Source organism: Haliotis rufescens, unplaced genomic scaffold (genome assembly GCF_023055435.1).
Source record: "Haliotis rufescens isolate VD_foot unplaced genomic scaffold, xgHalRufe1.0.p SCAF_15, whole genome shotgun sequence".
In the NCBI taxonomy this organism is placed as follows: Eukaryota; Metazoa; Mollusca; class Gastropoda; order Lepetellida; family Haliotidae; genus Haliotis; species Haliotis rufescens.
Genome location: NW_025963835.1, coordinates 2,845,091 through 2,870,736, shown reverse-complemented (window position 1 = coordinate 2,870,736; position 25,646 = coordinate 2,845,091). Strand labels below are relative to the sequence as shown.

The 25,646-nt window shown below is 43.5% G+C and overlaps 1 protein-coding gene across 3 annotated transcripts; it reads right to left on the bottom strand.

Moving 5' to 3' along the window:
• Positions 1 to 2,411: 2,411 nt before the first annotated feature.
• On the bottom strand, positions 2,412 to 15,613 carry LOC124134932 (E3 ubiquitin-protein ligase TRIM58-like). 3 transcript variants are annotated; one of them, XM_046500034.2, is made up of 6 exons: positions 15,420 to 15,613; positions 10,865 to 11,255; positions 10,260 to 10,367; positions 7,005 to 7,083; positions 5,920 to 5,969; positions 2,412 to 2,593 (listed from the first exon to the last, which is right to left on the bottom strand). In XM_046500034.2, exons 2-6 carry the CDS (start codon positions 11,177 to 11,179, stop codon positions 2,570 to 2,572), a joined length of 576 nt encoding a protein of 191 aa, XP_046355990.2. In that variant the 5' UTR covers positions 11,180 to 11,255; positions 15,420 to 15,613; the 3' UTR covers positions 2,412 to 2,569. The 3 variants fall into 3 exon arrangements, with proteins under 3 accessions (XP_046355990.2, XP_046355988.2, XP_046355989.2); XM_046500032.2 differs by lacking the exon at positions 2,412 to 2,593 and adding an exon at positions 2,758 to 3,112; XM_046500033.2 differs by lacking the exons at positions 2,412 to 2,593; positions 15,420 to 15,613 and adding exons at positions 2,758 to 3,112; positions 12,064 to 12,126.
• Between the last annotated feature and the right edge of the window lie 10,033 nt (positions 15,614 to 25,646).

Sequence of the window (25,646 nt, the reverse complement as noted above, 5' to 3'; positions counted from 1 at the left end):
TCCAATCATACCTTTTAGTTGTTAGGGCAGACCACAATCAAAGTAGTGGGCACGGGTGGACCAGTCGTGTAAGGCGCTGCAATTCGCTGTGCAGAGTTGCGTCCCTTGGGCACGCCAGGAACCTATGGTTGTGGGTTCGAATCCCGGTTCGCCCCGATTATGTTTCTAGGTTTGTCAGCACCCTACCCGTGCTCTCGGGTTTCCCCGAAGTGGTAAACGTCTGAGACCTGCATAACATCGGGCTTTCCACCCCGGTAAGCTGACACGCCGCGATATAACTGGAATACTGTTAAAAGCGGCCTTTAACCCAACTCACTCACTCTTCAGCAACCCATGCCTGCCGTAAAAGGCGACTATGCTTGTCTAACGATATCGGGTGGTCAGGCTCGCTGACTTGGTTGATGCATGTCATCGTATCCAAATTGCTTGGAACGATGCTCATGATGTCAATCACTGGATTGTCTGGTCCAGGCTCGATTATTTACAGACCGCCGTCATATAGGTGGAATATTGCTGAGTGCGGCGTTAAACAACAAACAAATACAAAGACATTAGAAGACAAGATTGTAATTCTTCCTTTTTTCTTAACACCTTAAACTTGAACGAGCTTTGAATATTTAAGCATGTGTGTTGTTTAACGCCGCACTCAGCAACATTCCACCTATATGACGGCTGCTTGTACATAATCGAGACATCAATGGGCCAGGGAGTCTACATAGTCTTTGTATAGTCTGCCTGACCAGACAAACCAGTAATTGACATTGTGACCACCGATCCACGCGGACGGTGTACGATGGTACGCAATCAGCCAAGTGACCGAGTCTGACCACCCCATCCACTGAGACGCCACAACAAGCAAGCAAGCAAGACTATGAACATAGTGTCACCATGTTATTGGTATCATTGTTTAGAAATACTTCTATACATCTCTAGATAGGTGGATGTGATATTCCTTCATAATGTTATTGTAATTAATTCATGAAAAATGTGTGTACTATTTGCCAAGCTGTCCATGAAAGGTTGGTTGGTTTGTTGAGTAACGCCGCACTCCCCAATATTCCAGATATATGACGGCGGTCTGTAAATAATCGAGTCTTGACATGCATAAACCAAGTCAGCGAGCCTGATCACCCGATCCCGTAAGTCGCCTCTTACCACAAGCCTAGTCGCCTTTTACGACAAGCCTGGGTTGCTGAAGACCTATTCTACACTGGATCTTCACGGGTCGTCCATGAAAGGAGAGATTCAGTCCTGAAAGAGCTTGACCACCCGATCCATTTAGTCGCCTGCTACGACGATTTCGGGAACATTTTTCTCCCCCCAAAAAGTGAGGAGGGGGGTAGGGCTTTTATAAATATGTTTTTTTTTCATATTACAAACAAAGGTTATTAGGGGGAGCACTTTATTTTTCCCAATAAGAATACTAACAAACAACTGGTGGCAGCGATGATACCGGGAGGGTAACGGTCACGCGCTGGGATGGAGCTGGGGAGTCAAGCTGGGAGGCGGTGACAACATAACACAGGGTGGTGATAAGCTGATAGATTGCTGTACATAAGGCAGGATAATGAGCAGAAAAAGAATGGGTTTTCAATGTCTTGAATCAGAGTTTCTGTATCCAGAACTGCCAACTTGAGCAAAAATATCGCTTATAACACCATATTTATATCAGTGTTTCGGTGACATCCGGCGTGTCAGCTAAATGAGCATCAGCTGTATTTCAGCAAAATCCCGGCGCGGGACACCATACTTTGGCTTCACACATAGTAGCGAAATGCACAGGAGTAAGTATCAATGTGGGGACTCGAACTCGGGTCTTTGGTGTGACGAGCGAACAATAAATGACACATCAGACTCCAAGGTGTCATAGTCACACACTGGCCCCTCAGTTGAGTGAGAGAGAGAGAGTGAGTTGGGTTTAACGCCGCTTTTAACAGAATCCAGTTATATCACGGCGTGTCAGCTTACCGGGGAGGAAAGCCCGAAGTGATGCAGGTCTCAGACGTTTACCACTTCGGTGAAACCCGAGAGCACGGGTAGGGTGCTGACAAATCTAGAAACAATCGAGGCGAACCGGGATTCGAACAAACAATCATAGGTTTCTGGCGTGCCCGAGGGACGCAACTCTGCACAGCGAATCGCGGCGCCTAAGACGACTGGGCGTAAAAACGGCGTAAAACCATACTCACTCACTCACTCACTCTGTTGAAGAAACACACAAGCACGATTATGGGGCTGACAAAGAAGAGGCTGCCACACACTCTTTTAGATACGAGAGATTCGGGGGTATATTTAGAGGAATTTCGGGACTCATCAGTGGGGTAGGCGGGACGCTAATAAAATCGTATTTGGTGAGATTCAATCGGTAAAAGAAACAATAATAGTGTACATAAAATGTTCTTTTATGTGTTTTATTTGTTTCATATTTTTTCAGCATTTTAACTTCAAATTGCACAATTTTCTCAATGCTTTTGAGGTTTAGGTTAAATAGTATTCCGGATTCTGGCGTGAGCAATGAGACTCACGGTGAAAAACATGGATGGTATTCGGGATTCAGGGGAGGAGGGGGTCAGCATCCCAAACAAAATGCTCCCTGGAAGCCAAACAATTCTATAGCAGGTGTACGTGTCAATAAGCATCACTTGAGGCAACATAACACCATTGTACATATTTATCGAATATATGGCAAGCATCAAATTGCGACGATGGTGGTAGTGGGTCATCATCAATACACATTATGTCATAAAAAAACAACAATTAAAGTCGTGTAGAGTTTATTATATACCGAACAACCGTTATTCTCACGTGCCACTTGTCTTTGATTGAGTTCATAAACCTGGTCATGCTTGCGTAGGTAAAAAACTGCTATTCCATTTGCCATATGAAAGACGTTGGTTCGTGTACATTGCATCATGCAGAGCGGACACACGTGAACACACAGGACACAGGCGTGCATTCAATAAGCCGTTTGGTGCCCAGGCGCCAGCGAGCACCTCCGAATATTTCCAAATGAACGAAACGCACGCTGAGAGCGCTTTCTAGTGCCTCCGCGCATACTGAGGAGGAAGGCACGCCGAGGGATAGAGATGGCGGACTTGGACAAATGCGGGTCCTGTGAACATTACATTTTCGACATGGAACAACTTGTTAGACATACACGCACTCAGTGGAGAAGTTTGATGCCACCACATTAGTAAATACATTTATTGGAAGACTTTCTCACTTGTTAAAACCAGGATATTCCAATTGTTTTAGCTGCATTTTGAAGCCCCTCGCAGCACGGAGTATTTTCCCTTGCAACCCATGTTAATTTCAGTACAGAAAAATTCCTTTTCATGCGTCTGTTTGTGAACAAGATACATGTATAATATAATTTGGTATGAAGTTGCTGTTTTGTCCCAATAACACTCATATGATTTCTTTTTGTAAACATTTGACATGGATTATTATGCGATATAAACCTTCATCAGAGACCATATAATAGTATGGTCTCTGCCTTCATTTTTCGAAACTGGAAACGTAAATTTAGATATTTTCATAGGTGTCTATCTTCTATTTAATAAATCTAAAACATTGCGATTTTTTTTTTTTTTACTGCAGTCTACAATATTCCAGCAATATCAGGGCGGCCTGTAAATAATCGATTTTGTCCCTGACAACTTAACCAGTGGTTGATTTGGACAACGTCCCATGCCGTCATGGGCATTCGTGACCAACTCGTGTTATTCCGGGACAAGCAGGTTACGGAAAGGGGCAAGTGGTGACGAATGGCCGCTGGGGTACAATGAAACACAATCCACCAAGTCACCGATCCATTTAGTTGAATCATACAATATGCATGCATAGATTACTTTTGGTCAATAAACATAACCAGGAATATCCAAGTGTTGACTAAAAAAAATACCCCAGGAAATATTGTTTTTCCCGAACGAGAGCGAGGGTAATACATTTATTCTTAAGGGCCCCCGACACTGACGCAGCGCGCGAGCGGCGCGCCCGCGTAAAAAAATCGCAACAGTGCTATTTCAATGAACTGCCCAAGCTCACGCGGCGCGCGGGCGTCGTGATTTTTGAATCGCCCAAAAAGCGATTTTTAACGCGTGACGCCCCGACGCATGGGGGGATCCCCTAGTTGTGATGTCACTTCCTTTCACAAAACACAACACGTGGTTGAGGACAGTTTTATTAATTGCTAACAAAATAGACAGAAAATGCCAAACAAAAACATTGACGGGGAGAAATTAATAGTTGAAATACAGAAATACCCTTTTCTGTACAATGTGGATTCACCCCACTACAAAGACAATGAAATGGCATTAAATGCCTGGAAATCAATCAGTTCGACATTTGAGGGTTCAAGTGATAAGTACTCGTATCATTATTATCAAAATACATTTAACGAAGAAATACTGGATACAATTTCTCCAGGATCTGGAGCAAATAAAAGACTGTTAAATAAAATTGGATCCGTGATATATTGATATCCTTCACGAATGGTCAAAGGCATAAAACCATAATTTTTCCTTTAACGCGCCGCTTCAGTATGGGCGGTAAAGCAGCGCGTTATTGTGGAGAAAAAACGCGTTGTCGCGTTGCGCCGCTCGCGCGCTGCGTCAGTGTTGGGGAGCCTTGAGACGAGTTTCGTAAAATCAGTATGACAAACATGCGAGTGTAATAACTTCTTTGTTACCTATTACTTCCTAATCCATCAGCTTTCCTTTAGAGAAATGCACAGATCACAACCGCCTTATTAGAAAACCACAATTGTCAAATGACGTCAACAGTCTTCAGCTATGACGTCATTTCTAGTGTCAGAATAAAATTTGAAAGACGATAACAATGCCGCCCGGATGACATACAATATACTAGTGCGCGTGAACGATATTGCACCAGTGCACATACTAATTTTAGTAACTCGATTTTTTTCTAACCCTATAGGTAATTAATTATTTTTTGTGATTTATGAGACTTTGTTCTTGCCGTTTTGGCAATATAGTGACATGTCTTACCCGATGTATTTAATTTATTCCCCTTAATAACTGTCCAGAATATACTGAAATTAAACATATATGAATATAAACATCAAACCAATATGTTTTACCCAAGTAACTGGTAAATAAAATACCTGGAATGCAGTTTTAAGAAGTAAGATTTTATTTGGGTTCTTAATCCACATCTTCGACAGCTTCAATGCAGAACCAGAAGTTCTTATTCACCTAACGTTCCCATTCGACTTTATTTTATTTACCCCAGTTCGTTTGTAAATACAGTACGACACGGATAGAGCGAACAAACAGATGCAACAAGCTGTTACAAAATCCACGATTTATCTCCTATATATTATCATATAAAATTTAATTTCCCCGACGAGCCCATCTACCACTACGTTGGTGACTTGTACAGCGAACTGAGAAATCTCATTCAGTGTCAAATGTCACTGACAATTGGCTGTACGCACATTGGGGGCGAATCAACACATTCTAGTCCATATTTTGATTTTCCAATGTTAAATAAGTCGGTAGGATTACATGAGTTGGGTCGACGTATATCACGATAATGCCATACAATAGAGTTTTGTTGTCTCATCGGTGACCGTCTAACTAACGGTAAGTTTATCGTATCTTTGTTCTAAACAATAATACTTTCGGATACACAATGTTCATCAATATTGCTAAAATCAGTCTGCAACGCCATTTTGAAAACCGCGCCCTCTGCCGGCGGCAGTTGCCAGATTATTCGATTACACCCGTGCGCCCGCGGTACTTAGCGCTCAGAAAGCGCCTCGGCCCATTGAACGCATGCCAGTAAACTTGGTCGTGTCACGTGTCACCATTATCAAAACACACTCAGGAAACAGAAGACCAGTGCGCATGCGTGTATGAGAAACATGATCAGAAGGAAGTGTTTCTTGATTATTACCAAAGATCGGTCCCGGAACTCGCCAACTGATTCTGCTTCAAAGTCACAATCTGGAGCATAAAACGGAAAAAATTATGCTGACATTATTTGGTGTCATCACCGATTTTCAGTGATCAATTCATATAATTGTCATCCCTATTTTACGCCCAATAAAATCAGTTTCTGCAGATAGTCGAGACTTATTATTCTCTGGCGTTTAGGTTGCATATTTAAACTTAAAAGAATCTTAAATCTAAACAGAACTGGTCATTTTAAAACACAGCTTTAAAAAAAAAAATTGGGAAAATAAATCCAGTAAAAGTACCAGAGTTAGTCACAACCTGGAGCATTAAACAGAAAAATTGAGACTGACATCTTTCTTAATAACACACGGTGCCATCACGGATTTTCAGTGATCCATTCATATAATTTGTACAGCTATTTTGCATTTTATTGCAGTGGAATCTGTTACGGCAAATAAATGAGACTGATGGGTAGCCAAGTGATTAAATCGTTCGCTCGTCACACCGACAGCCCGGGTTCGATTTCCGACATGGGTAGAATGTGTGAAGCCTTTTTCTGGTGTCCCCCGCAGTGATATTGCTGGAATGTTGCTAAAAGCGGCGTAAAAACATACTTACTCACTCACTCCAGTGAAATAGTACTGATTACTGAATAATAATAATTGCTACGTAGAGTAAGTGAGTGGCTAGAGTTTTACGCCATTATTCGCAATGTTCTAGCCACTCTAACGACGGGGGAACACCATTGTGCCAAAGTGGAGTATCGAACTAAGGTCTTTGGCGTGACGAACCAATAGCTCAACCACAAGGCTACCCACATCACCCTTACATCCGAACCCTGTATGTCCGGAAACTCCGGCTCGTAATAACAGAGACTCGTATTTTTCTAGATTCACGCCCACTTCTGGGGTAAAACCTTGCTCACTCACGCACTTATGCATACACTCACGCGCTCACCCAAATACGCATGCATGCACTCACGCACACGCTGGCTCACAGTGTGTTATGCCTGTTTCCTAATACCTATCATAGTAAATTACAATTTAAATCAAAGATGAAACATAAAGTTTTTGATATCGTTACCGATGTTGTGTTCTTGAGTATTGGATGGATGTATCCCGTTGACTTGTTCCACTGATGGCCGAGGATGGACTTGTACTCTCTTCAAAATAAGGAAACACATAGGAGATATTGAGAATGCTGATTTTGTTTATTCATGGAACATTCAATACAAATGCAAATGTTTTGATTGAACGATGTTAGTCACCTTTTCTTCAACTGGTGTAGTGCAAATCGCAACCGTCTAACACTTTTGTAGCTTTATACAGCAATTTTTATACACGAAAATGTCATGGTAAGGAAATTAAAAGCAGAATGATATATCAAGCCGTGACAATCATGTGCAGTGACAATGACTGCAAAAGGTCAAACGTCATTCAACAATTTGTCATACATTTGTCGACTTATTGAAAGTGGGAAAATGCCGAAACTGAATGCTGCCAATCGCAACATCGCAACATCGCAACATCAAGGACGTCTTGAAGCTGGAAGACACACAACACCTTCCCCAACCAGAGCACGCACCAGACACACAACACCGTCCCCAACCAGAGCACGCACCAGACACACAACACCGTCCCCAACCAGAGCACGCACCAGACACACAACACCGTCCCCAACCAGAACATGCACCAGACACACAACACCGTCCCCAACCAGAACACGCACCAGACACACAACACCTTCCCCAACCAGAACACGCACCAGACACACAACACCGTCCCCAACCAGAACACGCACCAGACACACAACACCGTCCCCAACCAGAACATCCACCAGACACACAACACCGTCCCCAACCAGAGCACGCACCAGACACACAACACCGTCCCCAACCAGAGCACGCACCAGACACACAACACCGTCCCCAACCAGAACATGCACCAGACACACAACACCGTCCCCAACCAGAACATGCACCAGACACACAACACCGTCCCCAACCAGAACACGCACCAGACACACAACACCGTCCCCAACCAGAGCACGCACCAGACACACAACACCGTCCCCAACCAGAACACGCACCAGACACACAACACCGTCCCCAACCAGAGCACGCACCAGACACACAACACCGTCCCCAACCAGAACACGCACCAGACACACAACACCTTCCCCAACCAGAACATGCACCAGACACACAACACCGTCCCCAACCAGAACATGCACCAGACACACAACACCGTCCCCAACCAGAACACGCACCAGACACACAACACCGTCCCCAACCAGAACATGCACCAGACACACAACACCGTCCCCAACCAGAACACGCACCAGACACACAACACCGTCCCCAACCAGAGCACGCACCAGACACACAACACCGTCCCCAACCAGAGCACGCACCAGACACACAACACCGTCCCCAACCAGAGCACGCACCAGACACACAACACCGTCCCCAACCAGAGCACGCACCAGACACACAACACCGTCCCCAACCAGAACATGCACCAGACACACAACACCGTCCCCAACCAGAACATGCACCAGACACACAACACCGTCCCCAACCAGAGCACGCACCAGACACACAACACCGTCCCCAACCAGAACATGCACCAGACACACAACACCGTCCCCAACCAGAACATGCACCAGACACACAACACCGTCCCCAACCAGAGCACGCACCAGACACACAACACCGTCCCCAACCAGAACATGCACCAGACACACAACACCGTCCCCAACCAGAGCATGCACCAGACACACAACACCGTCCCCAACCAGAGCACGCACCAGACACACAACACCGTCCCCAACCAGAGCACGCACCAGACACACAACACCGTCCCCAACCAGAACACGCACCAGACACACAACACCGTCCCCAACCAGAACATGCACCAGACACACAACACCGTCCCCAACCAGAACACGCACCAGACACACAACACCGTCCCCAACCAGAACACGCACCAGACACACAACACCGTCCCCAACCAGAGCACGCACCAGACACACAACACCGTCCCCAACCAGAACACGCACCAGACACACAACACCGTCCCCAACCAGAACATGCACCAGACACACAACACCTTCCCCAACCAGAACACGCACCAGACACACAACACCGTCCCCAACCAGAACATGCACCAGACACACAACACCTTCCCCAACCAGAACACGCACCAGACACACAACACCGTCCCCAACCAGAACATGCACCAGACACACAACACCGTCCCCAACCAGAGCACGCACCAGACACACAACACCGTCCCCAACCAGAACACGCACCAGACACACAACACCGTCCCCAACCAGAACACGCACCAGACACACAACACCGTCCCCAACCAGAACATGCACCAGACACACAACACCTTCCCCAACCAGAACATGCACCAGACACACAACACCGTCCCCAACCAGAACATGCACCAGACACACAACACCGTCCCCAACCAGAACACGCACCAGACACACAACACCGTCCCCAACCAGAGCATGCACCAGACACACAACACCGTCCCCAACCAGAGCACGCACCAGACACACAACACCGTCCCCAACCAGAACACGCACCAGACACACAACACCGTCCCCAACCAGAACACGCACCAGACACACAACACCGTCCCCAACCAGAGCACGCACCAGACATACAACACCGTCCCCAACCAGAACATGCACCAGACACACAACACCGTCCCCAACCAGAACATGCACCAGACACACAACACCGTCCCCAACCAGAACATGCACCAAACACATATATAATAATTCATAAAGTATCTTGGAATAAAAAGGAAATATTTAACTAAGTTCTTGACTTCCAACAATAAAAAATGTTCTTGACCTAAGTTAGATAATCTTGAGAAAATAAGTTAATCACAGATTACCAGATAAAGGGGGTATGTGATTAAATATAAAACCCTAGTTTAGCGCAATATCACCAGGGGTGGGTCAGTATATGATCAACACAGACCCATAATTACCTACTGGCGACCTACGTTCGACCGATCACCAAGTAGCAGAACGACTCGTCAATGTCTAACGATAGCAATATCACGGCGGGGGACATCAGACATGTCGCACATTGTACCCATGTCGGGAGTCGAACCTGGGTCTTCGGCGTGACGAGCGAACGCTTTAACCACGAGGCTACCCGACCGTCCCCGGTAGCGATGAGCTACTTAAGCGAGAAGTGCGGACTTCGGAGAAAGCAATCCCCGCTAGCTAGCAGTGAAATCTATCTAACGTCGTGAACGAACAGAACGACACAACCTGACACGTCACACATGGCACACATTTCATCTTTACCTGAGCTCGCACCGTTTGCCTTCCTCCTACTCTAATACTGGATTGATCAAGGGTGGTCAGCAGGGACTGAAGCTTCGTGTCCACTGTAGACAGGAAGGATGTGAGGTTCTGGACAAAAAATGATCGCACTTGTATGGACATAAACACAGAGATGTGATTCATATCGATATATTGGGAATTGTCAAAACAATAGACTACACTAAACTACAACTGAAAATCAGATATTACATGTAACGTTGTCTTTGTAGCTGAGTGAGTGAGTGGACGTTGTTTTACGTCACGGTAAGCAACTACAGCCACGGCGGCCAGTGAGCTAACGAGTCTTGACCAGACAAACCAGTGGATGACAGAATGAGCATCGACCTACATCGCCGGAGCACGATGACAAACAATCAGCTGGGACGCATCCGATTCTCATTTTAGTCAGCCATATATAAGCATGAGATACAGGTGTGTGTGTGTGTGTCTCTCTCTCTCTGTGTGTGTGTGTGTGTGTGTGTGTGTGTCTGTGTGTGTGTGTGTGTGTGTGTGTGTGTGTGTGTGTGTGTGTGTGTGTGTGTGTGTGTGTGTGTGAGAGAGAGAGAGAGATACGTAGTAATACCTACATCAATGTCTTGCTTGGATGGCTTCTCTGTTGTTTCAGCAGAAGCAATTCTTTCCTGTGCCCTCCGGTGACTGTTGAGGATGCTCTGCAGGTGGTGGTTCACCCTGCTGCCATCACTGGGGACGAAAGGACTGCGACATTGGGGACATACGTATGGATCCCTGTCCGTGCCCAGAGCCCCCTGAATCGACTGCTGAAGACACCGTCTACAGAATGAGTGATGACAGTCAGAGAGCGTCACTGGTTCATGCATAGGTTCCAGACATATTGGGCAGTTGAGATCCTGTGTCAAGGGGTCCTCTTGTGCCATGGCCATTGTACTGGTCAATTAGTATCCTGTCTACAGTTGCCGATACGTTAGACAACTGTGTTCAACCTCAGGAAAATGCCAGCTGCAAGGAAAAAGCTTGTTGACTGACATGATTTCGAAATTGCTATAAGGACTCATTAAAAACCTATTTGTTTGTCCAAAACCATAGGGTTGTAGGAAGTCGTCGGGTAAAATAAGAAAAATAATTAACGAAAAATAAATTATTGGAAATTACTGATTTAATGGTTAAGTCCCTATTCACCTTTTCCTCGACCAGTGGATAAAAGCTCAATCTTATTCTTAATACATTAGTCTCATTCGCTTTTAGTTTCGTTTTGATTCCGATTTGAATAACACGACGCTAAAAAGAGCTAGCCAGTCAGAAGACATTCATGTGCGAGCGAAATTCTTTGGGAAGTTACAGTAATGAGAGAGGTAGAGATGGTGACGTCAGTTCTCAAACGAAGCTGTGGTAGTACAATAGTGAAAGGAATTTAACATAGTAGATTTGAGAAATAACATACAAGACAAAATTTAACTTTAGAGAGTCTTTTTTCATTCCCCAATATAATTTTTCACCAATGAAACTATACTGAACAAAAGAGGTCTGGGATAGTGAATATTTTGGGGGATAGGTTTTTGACATTGTGTGTTCAAAAAGTATCCCCCCAAAACATTCATGACATTCCATTATACTGTACATCACTCTCATAACACTTTGGCCGTCATATCTGTGTATAAAATTAACATACTATATATGACGATTGTATAACTTCGAAACGCCGAAATTATTTTCATAGATATCGTATTTCCTTTATTAGATACACTGGTGTGTGTTCTGTATAATGGTGGCACAGAGACACGTTAAGTTAATATGGTATGGATATTACCTTTTATGAAATGATGGATCCGTCTAATAGAGGACATACGGTAGTTGAATTTTTGCATCAGTGATTGTCCTCTTCACCCTATCATCGTGTATAAATAACGTCATAAAATATCATTCACGGTGTGTATGTAACGTCATCACCACATCGTTAATACTTCACGGTGTGTTTATAACGTCATCACCAAAAAGTCAATACTTCACGGTGTATATGTAACGTCATCACCACATCGTCAATACTTCACGGTGTCTATGTAACGTCATCGCCACATCGTTAATACTTCACGGTGTGTTTATAACGTCATTACCACATCGTCAATATTTCACGGTGTGTATGTAACGTCATCGCCACATCGTTAATACTTCACGGTGTGTTTATAACGTCATCGCCACATCGTCAATACTTCACGGTGTGTTTATAACGTCATCGCCACATCGTTAATACTTCACGATGTGTATGTAACGTCATCGCCACATCGTTAATACTTCACGGTGTGTTTATAACGTCATCACCACAACGTCAATACTTCACGGTGTATATGTAACGTCATCACCACATCGTCAATTCTTCCCGGTGTGTTTATAACGTCATCACCACAAGGTCAATACTTCACGGTGTGTATGTAACGTCATCGCCACATCGTTAATACTTCACGGTGTGTTTGTAACGTCATCGCCACATCGTCAATACTTCACGGTGTGTATATAACCATATTGCCACATCGTCAATACTTCATGGCGTGTATATAACGTCATCACAACATCGTCAATACTTCACGGTGTGTATGTAACGACATCGCCACATCGTCAATACTTCACGGTGTGTATATGACGTCATCACCACATCGTCAATACTTCACAGTGTGTATGTAATGTCATCGCCACATTGTTTATACTTCACGGTGTGTATATAACGTCATCACCACATCGTCAATACTTCACGGTGTGTATGTAACGTTATCGCAACCTTTGTAACATTTATATCAGATATGAAACCAGAGACAAAGAGAAAAATATACCCGAGGCAGGTGCAAATACTCACATGACACCATAGCTGATAATATATCAGTGCATGTGGTCCGCCTCTCTTTTAAAATGATAAAGATCCGACTTTACATATATACTGAACCAAATTAAAAACTTCACAATCCTAAAATTTTAACATTTTGACCAGTTATCATTGTGGGCCCTTATTGTGTATTTAAACAGTAATGGCCACGTATTGTCTTCAGATAACACCCGTTTTTGTGCAGGTGAATCGATCAAAATCATGTGCACAGCACTATAGTGGCAAAAGTGGTTTTCCACGTGCAACTGGTCACGTGGCCATAATACCGCACGTGTTTTCAGCTATACTTGTTAGCAGTCATTAACAAAAAAAGAAAAACACAAGAAAACAAAAGTCTTTACGGCCATTTGTCATGCCACGCCTTTCAAATGTGCAACGTGAACGTGCCATCGGCATGTTGCAGACCGGAACGTCCGTAGCTGAAGTCGCAAGGACGATGGGTTGTAGTCGACGGACTGTTTATGATTTACAGACGCGTCTACAGCAAACGGATACCACCTCTGATCGCCCTCGGTCAGGTCGACCACTTGTGACGTCACATGCAGAGGATCGTCAGATTGTCTTACGTCACCTCCGTAACCGATTTTTGACGGCTACATCAACCAGAAATGAACTGTTTAGGGGTAGACTGAGTGCGCAAACTGTTCGAAACCGTCCGAGAACTGCTTACCTTCAAGCACGACGGCCATACCGCGGGCCGATTTTCAATTACACAGACGTCAACGTCAATTGTGGGCACAGCGACACTTACGATGGATTCAGAGGAATTGGAATCAAGTCGTCTTCAGTGATGAATCCCGATTTAATCTTCGATTTGCTGATGGTAGGGCGAGGGTGTGGAGGCGCCGTCATGAACGTTACGCCCAGTGTTGTGTACAGGAAGTTGACAGATTTCGAAGCGGAAGTGTCATGGTGTGGGGTGCTTTCTGTGGCAATGCACGTTCCAGGCTTCTTGTCTTCCGTGGCAACCTCAACGCTGCTGCTTACCGCGACCAGGTACCTTAGCACCAGAACTTCTGCCTTTTATGGCAGCACATGGACCCGGTTTGATCTTCCAACACGACAATGCCAGACCCCACACAGCAATTTTGACAAGGAATTTCCTTCAGAATGCGGGAGTCAACGTCATGGACTGGCCGTCAAGGCCTCCCGACCACAATCCCATCGAACACGTCTGGGATGCTCTTGGCAGAAGTCTGCGCACTCTCCAGAACCAACCACAGAATTTGCAAGATCTTGGCACCATTTTGCAGCAACAATGGCGTCGTCTTCCAAATCATGTGTTCACAAGCATCACAAGGTCCATGCGAAGGCGGTGTGTGGCAGTTGTCAACGCACATGGTGGCAATACACGCTACTGAACTTGTGTGCCATCAGATTCTCGTGCTTGGGACTTATTATTTAAACTGTTGATGTTATTACCGAATACCGTAGGTGCTTGGAACAAATTATGTTTACCACCGTTAATTAAAATCCTTCTTTGGACATTAATGATTAAAAATTACCTTCTCTGATACATTTGTCCGTTGTATATCATATATGGGATTACTTTTAAAAATGTGTTTAATTTGACTCAGTTTATATAACGTTACCATAGAAGTCTATGGGTAAAAATTTGGTTGTGTGTAACCTTCAGCGAACTCGGACAATGCAAGCAGGTCCAACTCTCAATGTACTTTCGATTTCATCAGCCAATGAAAACCGCCGAGATAACGTACGACATTCGGTAAAATTAATTTCAGCCAATCAGGGGACCCGTTACTAACAAGGACGTTTTAACCAGGAAGTTTTCAGTCGGCAAACTAAGACCGCAGGACCATGTAACTAATCATAACAAACAAACTCGAAGACGAGGCCGAAGGATTGCGAGTTTGTTTGTTACTATTATTAGTTTATGGTCTTGTGCATAGACAGACGATCTTGACGACAAATCTCTAAGTTTTCAAAAAATATTATGTATCATATTTGTTTTATAACAGAATTGAGATGGTCCCTTTGACCACCACCACCACCCCCCCACCCCCATAGTAAAAGATATGCGTCATTTCTAATTTGTTAGCGGGGATAACGCTAGCCCGCTACCTCTGCAACAGACTGTAATTTAAAACATACCAAATACATGCACGACACCTAACCCTGTGTCAAGCCTCATGTTAAGCCACGGACCTATATACAAGCCCGTGGTTAAACAATACAACATTATAAAGCATTGAATGTGTCATTGTGTGAACGCTACATCCACACTGCAGCCGGATCTCCCCATGACAATATACCTGTCTGCTTCCACTCACCTGTGTGTACATATCCCTGTTTGTCTTCAAGCAGCGTTCATCTTCCCCGGACACGTACGTTGACAATTCGGTCACGTGATCTGTTGTTTAACGCCGCACTTAGCTATTCAGCGGATTAGACAAGAGGTTTTAAGATAGATTTCATGTTCAACATGACAGGGCGTTTTATCAAAAATGCAACGAAGTGACGTAGATAGATGTACATCCCCGCCGGTCGGACTGTAAATATTTGGACTGTAATCGTTTACGGGTCCGAGTAATCCGAGCGCAGTTTTGCGGTGATATTGCAACAGTTGGTGTATAATAATATTTGCGGTCAAATTAATTGCGCCCACATATACTTTGCTTATTACATTTACTGACATGTTAACACATTTCCGGATATATACCATGTTTACTGATGATATATTGGTGTTATTCGTGTGAGTTTAATAATGTTGCATAATGCTTGGGACTAAATGAGGATCGATTATTTTCGCTTTAGTTTGGTCAGGATGCTGAAGAGAACTCCATAAAACACAGAGAAACAATACAAATAACAAAAACCCACTTAATTGACAACATTTTCACATGCTCAAAGATATATTCATAACACTCCACACAAATCATCGCAAATATATATATGTTATCAAGACTGTTGTTGAGCAATCACAACTTGGCACCATCACACCATGCAAGGAAGGTTTTGAACTGACACCATCACACCATGCTATAAAGGGTTTGAACTGGCACCCTCACACCATACAAGGAAGGGTTTGAACTGGCACCATCACACCATGCAAGGAAGGTTTTGAATTTACACCATCACACCATGAACTGACACCATCACACCATGCAAGAAAGGTTTTGAATTGACACCATCACACCATGCAAGGAAGGTTTTGAACTGGCACCATCACACCATGCAATGAAGGTTTTGAACTGGCACCATCACACCATGAACTGACACCATCACACCATGCAAGGAAGGTTTTGAACTGACACCATCACACCATGCAAGGGACGTTTTGAACTGGCACCCTCACACCATGCAAGGGAGGTTTTGAACTGACATCATCACACCATGCAAGGAAGGTTTTGAACTGACATTATATCACCATGCAAGGGACGTTTTGAACGGACACCATCACATCATACCATGAAGGTTTTGAACTGACACATCACACCATGAACTGACACCATCACACCATGCAAGGGACGTTTTGAACTGACACCATCACATCATACCATGAAGGTTTTGAACGGACACCATCACACCATGAACTGGCACCATCACACCATGAACTGGCACCATCACACCATGAACTGACACCTTCACACCATGAACTGACACCATCACACCATGAACTGACACCATCACACCATGAACTGGCACCATCACACCATGAACTGGCACCATCACACCATGAACTGGCACCATCACACCATGAACTGGCACCATCACACCATGAACTGGCACCATCACACCATGAACTGGCACCATCACACCATGAACTGACACCATCACACCATGAACTGACACCGTCACACAATGCAAGGGACGTTTTGAACTGACACCATCACATCATACCATGAAGGTTTTAAACTGACACCATCACACCATGAACTGACACCATCACACCATGCAAGGGACGTTTTGAACTGACACCATCACATCATACCATGAAGGTTTTGAACTGACACTATCACACCATGAACTGGCACCATCACACCATGAACTGGCACCATCACACCATGAACTGGCACCATCACACCATGAACTGACACCATCACACCATGAACTGACACCGTCACACAATGCAAGGGACGTTTTGAACTGACACCATCACATCATACCATGAAGGTTTTAAACTGACACCATCACACCATGAACTGACACCATCACACCATGCAAGGGACGTTTTGAACTGACACCATCACATCATAACATGAAGGTTTTGAACTGACACTATCACACCATGAACTGACACCATCACACCATGCAAGGGACGTTTTAACTGGCACCCTCACACCATGCAAGGAAGGTTTTGAACTGACACCATCACACCATGCAAGGAAGGTTTTGAACTGACATTATATCACCATGCAAGGGACGTTTTGAACGGACACCATCACATCATACCATGAAGGTTTTGAACTGACACATCACACCATGAACTGACACCATCACACCATGCAAGGGACGTTTTGAACTGACACCATCACATCATACCATGAAGGTTTTGAACGGACACCATCACACCATGAACTAACACCATCACACCATGAACTGGCACCATCACACCATGAACTGGCACCATCACACCATGAACTGACACCATCACACCATGAACTGACACCGTCACACCATGCAAGGGACGTTTTGAACTGACACCATCATATCATACCATGAAGGTTTTGAACTGACACTATCACACCATGAACTGACACCATCACACCATGCAAGGGACGTTTTGAACTGGCACCCTCACACCATGCAAGGAAGGTTTTGAACTGACACCATCACACCATGCAAGGAAGGTTTTGAACTGACACTATCACACCATGCAAGGGAGGTTTTGAACTGACACCATCACACCATGCAAGGGACGTTTTGAACTGACACCATCACATCATACCATGAAGGTTTTGAACTGACACTATCACACCATGAACTGGCACCATCACACTATGAACTGACACTATCACACCATGAACTGACACCTTCACTCCATGAACGGACACCATCACACCATGAACTGACACCTTCACACCATGAACTGACACCATCATACCATGCAAGGAAGGTTTTTAGAACTGACACCGAAATCAATGACATCGTTCAGCACAATAATGCAGTTTTCGAAAGTCGTACGTTTGTGGGCGTGGCCTAGTGTTTTTATGAAAACAAGCGCACATTAATTAATTTGTTAGTCAATCACCTGCCATTGAATCACTTGCAGTTTATCTAAATATACATTTATTTCAGTGCACAATCAGTTGGAAACATCACTATCAGCAATGGGAGTGGGATGCTCAGATATTTGTATAAATTATTTGCTTTCTACTTCCCTGGCCATCTTTATAGATACATTTGTTGAAGAGCAACTATCATGAAAAATAGTGAAAGCTTTTTCTTACATTATTATGAAGCGAGCTTGATGTACAATACGATGGCAGAGAAATAGAGGATTAACCACTGTGTTCGGTTGTTACCGAAAAATCTACAGACGAGTGATTAATCTGTCACGATTACAACGAGGCTTTCTCGTTTCCAAAGCCTCGTTCTAATCGTGACAGATTAATCACTCGTCTGTAGATTTTGCGGTAACAACCGAACACAGTGGTTAATCCTCTATACATGTATAACTATGAGATATATGCTTTTGATCGATCGGCCCTAGATCAACACTTCGTAGTAACGTGACATTTATTATGTGGTTGATAGTTATTTTTTTTTTAAAATACCAAAAGCAATATGGTTTGTTTCACTATTTCATCAGTATTTTCACATGAATTAATTAACTGTTTCATTAGCTTTGTTATAAGCCTTGAAAACGCCCAGTAAAGAATATACCAGAGTGGCTTACCTGGTCCCGTAATATCGATGCGGTATCTACCTTCGGTTACCGTCTCCCCATTCTGCAACTGAATCTCATACATTGGGAAGCCGAAATTCTTGATATATCTCCACATATCACACCCCTTCTTCCCCCACAAATTTTCTCTCGGTCACCAACTTTCGGAGATGGAAACATCGTCACTGCAGTAATGTTTTGCCAGCTGGGGATTTCCTGTACCAGACGACCTCGGGTATCCCCGATGCGAAAATAGTGCCGTCAATTATTTTTAGCCAGCCAATCAAAACGCGATGACACAGCTCTTCACTCTCAGCCAGCCAATCAGATTGGGTGAATAAAAATAAACCACTGCTGGCGTTTGAAGATCAAGCCCTGTTATGGGAGAAGAAATGTGTAAAAACGTAAGTTTGTAAAAGTACGTATTTTGAGGTCTGTATTTATCACAACTAAAACGAATCTTAAAAGCGCTAACGAGGAGGCGTGGCTTAATTAGCATGGTCGGTTAGGCTTGCACGCTGATTGGGTTTTACTACCAGCCGGGTACAGAATATACGCGATTTGTTCCTTAGTTGTTGGGAGGCATGCGTTGTATATATAACACTGGTATGAATTCCATGTATGTCTCGAGCATGGCTAGTAGGAATGTGTCAACTTACCTTGATTTGACGTGAATTATTATTTATACTTTTCACAGCGAAATATATCTTCCTTTTGAAATTCTAGGGGCCGTGCCCTCAATCCGTGCTGATGTTAAGATAGACATCGATTGATCTTTGTAGCCAATAGGAGCTAATTAACCAGAACGCTATTTTCTCACCTACAGTCACTCATTTCACAAGAACATGTAGCTGTTATTGCATAATGTATGCCAGCAGTCAGTCCAGGTATCATAAAACATACGTATGTGTCATGAGAAAATAGACTAAACAAACGAACCAATCTGTGTTTTGCAATCACTTGTAACCAGTCCAAGATGGGGATCGTCCGGATTATTTTCATCATCTAGTGGTTGTGGTTGTCACAGGTAGTGGTTATATTGTACCTCTTCCGAAATCACCACTTCATGTTCCGAGAAACATTTACATTCCATGATAACTCGAAAACTATTGTGACTGTCAGGGTGTGACATATCGGCAAGTTGTGATCATGATACTGCAAATAGGAACGAAGTAAGAACGATCTCATCATTTCACACACAGATCAGCGAATATTTTAAACACAGAAATGTCTCTCAACAACACCAACGAAAGATTTATTTCCAAGATATAAAGGCCTCTGGTCCATGGTACAAAGTATTAGAGTGAGTGAGTTGAGTTGAATTTAACGCCGCTTTTAAGAGTATTCCAGTTATATCACGGCATGTCAGCTAAATGAGGGAGGAAAGCCCGAGGTGATGCAGATCTCAGACGTTTGTCACTTCGGTGAAACCCACGAGCACGGGTATGGTGCTGACAAACCTAAAAACCGCTATACCATCTCTAAAGTACCGTCTCCTAATAATAAAGATTTCCTCAGTCCATTTTTTTTAATATTCTCTTTGAAATATTTCTCAAATGAGAGTCTCACTTGAGAGAGTAGACAAGCCTGCAGACACTGTGTGGAGAGTGGAGAGGGTTGTGAAGAAAAGAAAGCGAGCTGGCGTAAAAGAGGTGTATGTGAAATGGATGGGATATCCAAGAAAGTTTAACAGTTGGATACCTGAGGCTGACCTTCAGAGTATATAAGGCTCATCCTCTTGTCACATAGTCAGTTACATGCCAGGCAGCATGGACCACATCATGTCCTGATTGTGACAGACAGTTCGCTAGACATGATAATATGCAGAGACATAGGAGACAGATGCATCAATCTCCACAGGGAAACTACCCTCCTCCCTCTCCTCCTCGGGAAAAATACCCTCCTCCTCCTCCTCCTCAGGAAAGCTACCCCCCTCCTCCTCCTACCCCTCCGGATTATCGTTGAACAATTTAAATTTACCATTCCTTCAAATTCAGTGACTGTAGGTCCATCCGGCTGTGGAAAATCTATGTTTGTCTATAACATACTGCAGGGAGGACTCGTCAATCCACTACCGAACAATATCATATGGTGTTACACTGAATGGCAGCCACTATATGACGCCATCTTCAAAACCATGCCCTATGTCAAGTTTGTCAAAGGGATTCCTTACAACCTACAAGATGAAAACTATTTGAATGCTCTGAATAACGTCAATATGATTGTACTGGATGACCTCATGTCAGAAGCTAAAGATGATAAACAAATCTCACAACTGTTTACCCGAACCTCTCACCATAAAAATGTCATTATGGAACGGGAAGTCGTTCATCAACCTGAGCCCTAACCTCACGATCACAACCGACTCGTCACTATTAGTTTGGGGAGCAGTTTGTCAAAAGTAGAGCACAAGAGGACAATGCAGCCTGTCAGAACAGAAAAACCATAGCAACGTTCTGGAACTCAAAGCGGGACTACTAGCCCTAAAGACATTTACCAAAGACAAGACACAAATACAGGTCCATATTCGAATGTACAACAAAACAGTTGTCGCATATATCAACAAGAAAGGCGGGACGAAATCAGTATCACTAGTCAATCTAGCTCAACAGATATGGGAATTCTGCATGAAGAGACTGAATACCTCCCAGGGAAAGACAATACCCAGGCGGATTGTGAATCCAGGATTGGTTTGTTGTTTTACGCCGCACTCAGCAATATTCCAGCTTTTTGACGGCTCTCTGTAAATAATCAAGTCTGGACCAGATAATCCAGTGATTGATATCATGAGCATTGATCCACGCAATTGGGATCGATGGGATATCCAGGAAATGCAAAGACGACAGCAGTTGGATGCTAAAGAAGTCCATATTGCACCAGATAAATCAGCTGTGGGGCCCATTCCAAGTCGACCTGTTTCCAGACAGGCTAAATCTCCAGGTAGACAAGTATGTCAGTTGGAGGCCGGATTCTCACTCATGTCAGATCGACGCCTTCTCAGTCCCATGGACAGGGAAACAAGCATACGCGTTTCCCCTTTTGTATGATAGGGAGGTGCCTAGCCAAAATACGGAAAGAAGGATCAACCTTGGTGTTAGTAGCTATGATTTAGGACATTTTCTCAATGAACGTTAACCATTCTATGGCATATGTTTATCTAGATATGAAGACTTGTCAAAAATGAAACAGATAAAAAACATATGTATGCTCGTCAAAACAATTTAGGGAACACTGATATTTTGTAGCACTGTTCATTGATTCCTTTTAAATTTGGTAAATGGCCTCCTGATCGGCAGCTAACGTACTGATAATGAAGACTACCCTTGCTCAAGTGACTTCATGACCAGATTTGTTGTAATCTCCTCCTCAAAGCTGCCGTAAAAATGGAGATCGTGCATTTGCTCATTTATTCTCATGAAGCAGGAGCCACAAGAAGTTTTTGTGCGAAATTTGGGTTGATAAAGGCAGGTCGCTATGAAACTGCATCACTGTGTTCAACATGCCACAACCTCGACACCTCACGAGTGAAGAACGAGCCAGAGCTATTGGGTGTCTAAATGAGAATATTTCACAGCGGGAAGCTGCTCGAAGGTTAAATGTTAGTCCATCCGTCATTTGCAGATTACGTCAGCGATTCCAACAAACACAGACAGTACGTGATAGACCAAGGTCAGGACGCCCTCGTGTGACAACAGGAAGTGAAGACCGGTACGTCGTTGTTGAAGCATTGAGGAGGAGAACAGTCACAGCAAACCATCTTCGAAGGCAACAGAGGGCTGCTACAGGAACAAAATTATTGTCAGTGACCAAACCATAAGAAACCGTATGAGGGAAACAAACATCAGGCCCCGACGTCAAGCCGTTAGACCTCTTCTTCCGCGTCACAGAGCAGCCAGAGACGCATGGGCACGGCAACACCGACAGTGGACAAGACAACAGTGGTCAGCAGTTCTTTTTTCTGACGAATCTCGGTTCTCACTGCAGCATAATGACTTGGCAATGGATAAGACACAAGTCAGGTCGTCGAATGCCTCGAATCGCCATCATGTACATAGGTACAGTCAGCCAGAAACTGTCCCATCCCAAAAGTTTCCCAACGATCCAATCTCATTAAAATCAGATCTTAGTTCTTGCTACCGCTAAACAAAGATCTGAGGATATACCATTATGGTTCACGTCAGAACGACCTTACATCCGACCAATCAGAACGTCGCTTACCAGATCATGAACGTGACAGTTGGAATGTGATTTCTAATCATGCAACCTCAAAAACTTCAACACGACGTATTCCGAACAATGGTTACTGGTTCAACGACTGAATCCATACAATCTCGACCATCTATTAGCCATTCCAGAATGTTCTTTTGTTCAGGTTTCAAATTTGTAATCGAGAATTTGTCAAAATATGTTTCGAAGCGTAGTCGCAAATTTGAAATTAGTGCCGTAAAGCACGAGAAAGCTGCCTTCTGATTGGCTAATGTCGACTTCTTGTCAGTCATTCCATTGGTCGGTCAAAGTTCGCGCAAGGTCGGTCCGACGTGACCCGTAATGGGGTGTCCTCAGATCTTTGTTTAGCGGGAGCGAGAACTAAGATCTGATTTTAATGAGATTGCCAACGATCAAGGCTGTTATATTTGCAAACAGAGGAGGTAACTCTAATCATACTTCCTGTTAAATCATTTTATGAGTGTTCCATTCATTTGCTGGCAAATTGCTGCCATTCACAATCACTACAAATAAACTGGCAGCAATCTCCACTGACACATAAAGCTTTAAATTTCCTGCTCAATATTTTACTCTGATTAAATACCCCTCTCCGTTAATTGGGGTTTAAGATCTAATTTTAATGAAGTTGCTTAATAGAAGAAAAAGATGAAGACACAGAACAGGTGTTGACCTCCTCCATTGGACCACATTTACACGTGCGTAAGGACATTCAGTTTAAGACTGTGCATCGCATAGGTAAACCTGGCATACCGGGGAAAATACGATTATTGCCTCATTCTTGTATCGCAACGACAAATACCTTGTCAAAGACTCTGCAAAGGCCCTCAAAGGCACAATGTATGGTATCAACGACCAATACCCGCCAGAAGTACTAGAGGTTCGTCGACAGCTTATGCCACTCTACCGTAAGGCCAAAGAAAAAAAACAATAGAGTGTATCTCGCACGTGACAGATTGTTTGTAAACAATGAGCGCGTGCTCCCATCCACCCAACCTCGTGAAGCACGGACCAGTCACAAACATTTATAGGGATGTAAATTGCAACCGGGCCATGAAAAGTCGGGAAACTTACGTAATAACAATGTCGACATAACCGACACCCTGAAATACTGTGCTATATAAATGTTGGTGGCCTGTTACCAAAATTAAATTACCCCGAATTTGTTCAAATGATCCATAGTTACCATTGGTGTTTGTTAGACAAAACTTGACAATTATGATTTACTAGACTTACCTGGATATAGTGTGCATTACAATAATAGAAAACAGTCAACTAAAGCTAAATCTGGTGGACTTGCGTCTATTACGGATTTAATTAAACAAAGAATGTTGACATACTGGTCTAAGATAATATATAATAAACCAACGAAATTGTGTACTGTTATGTAAAATGTATTTTTTGCAGACTCCTGCGACCTTAAATACAGCTGGCTCGAATATGTTAAAGGACTATTTGATGGATAAGACCTTAGTTTATAAGGACCCAACAATTCATGCCAAATATAAACATATTAAAATGTGTTATTAAACAACGTATCTTTGATCAGTTTAGCCAGACTTGGACAAGTTGGATAAACAACTCTCACAAGGCAGTATTTTACCGAATATTTAAACATAGAATCCAGTTAGAAAATCATCTGCTGTCGCTACCCTTAAGACTCAGTATCCCGATTACTTAATTTAGGTCCACAAACCATAGATTACCAATAGAAAAGGGGCGATGGGAAAATATACCGCGGGAAGACAGAATTTGTAGTCACTGTAATAAACATGACTTAGCTGACGAATATCACTATCTACTAATATGTCCTTTTCTGCATAACTTGCGGAAGTTATATATTCAAAAGAAGTACTTTACAAGACCTAGTACGATAACACTTGATATGCTACTAAATACTGAAAGTCTAATAGAACAAAGAAAACTAGCACAGTTTGTAAAAGAAATCCTCAAGATGTTTGATTAAATTCATGAGTCTGTTGCAGTTAAACGTATAGTTGACGCACGTCTGTCTCATGCCTTGTGTCACCATAAATCTCCATTTGTACCTTCAATATGTCATAGCTATGACCTTGAAGAGAAATAAACCTTTGTTGTTGTTGTTGTCTTGCTTGGAGAGGGGTTATGACAATGTGAGTGGATGTCCAATGCCGCAGTTAACACTATTTCCGTCTGGACTAGACAAGTGACGGACAGCGTGAGTACCGATTCCAATCATCCACACAGTAACAAATGGGGAACTGAGTCACGGAATTGTCTGTTTTATTGTTAAATTAATATTCCAGCTATATGATTGGTTGGTTGGTTTGTTGTTTAACACGCACTCAGTAATATTCCAGCTATATGACGGCAGTCTGTAAAGAATCGAGTCTGGACCACACAATCCAGTGATTGATATCATGAGCATCGATCCACGCAAATGGGATCGATGACATGCATCAACCAA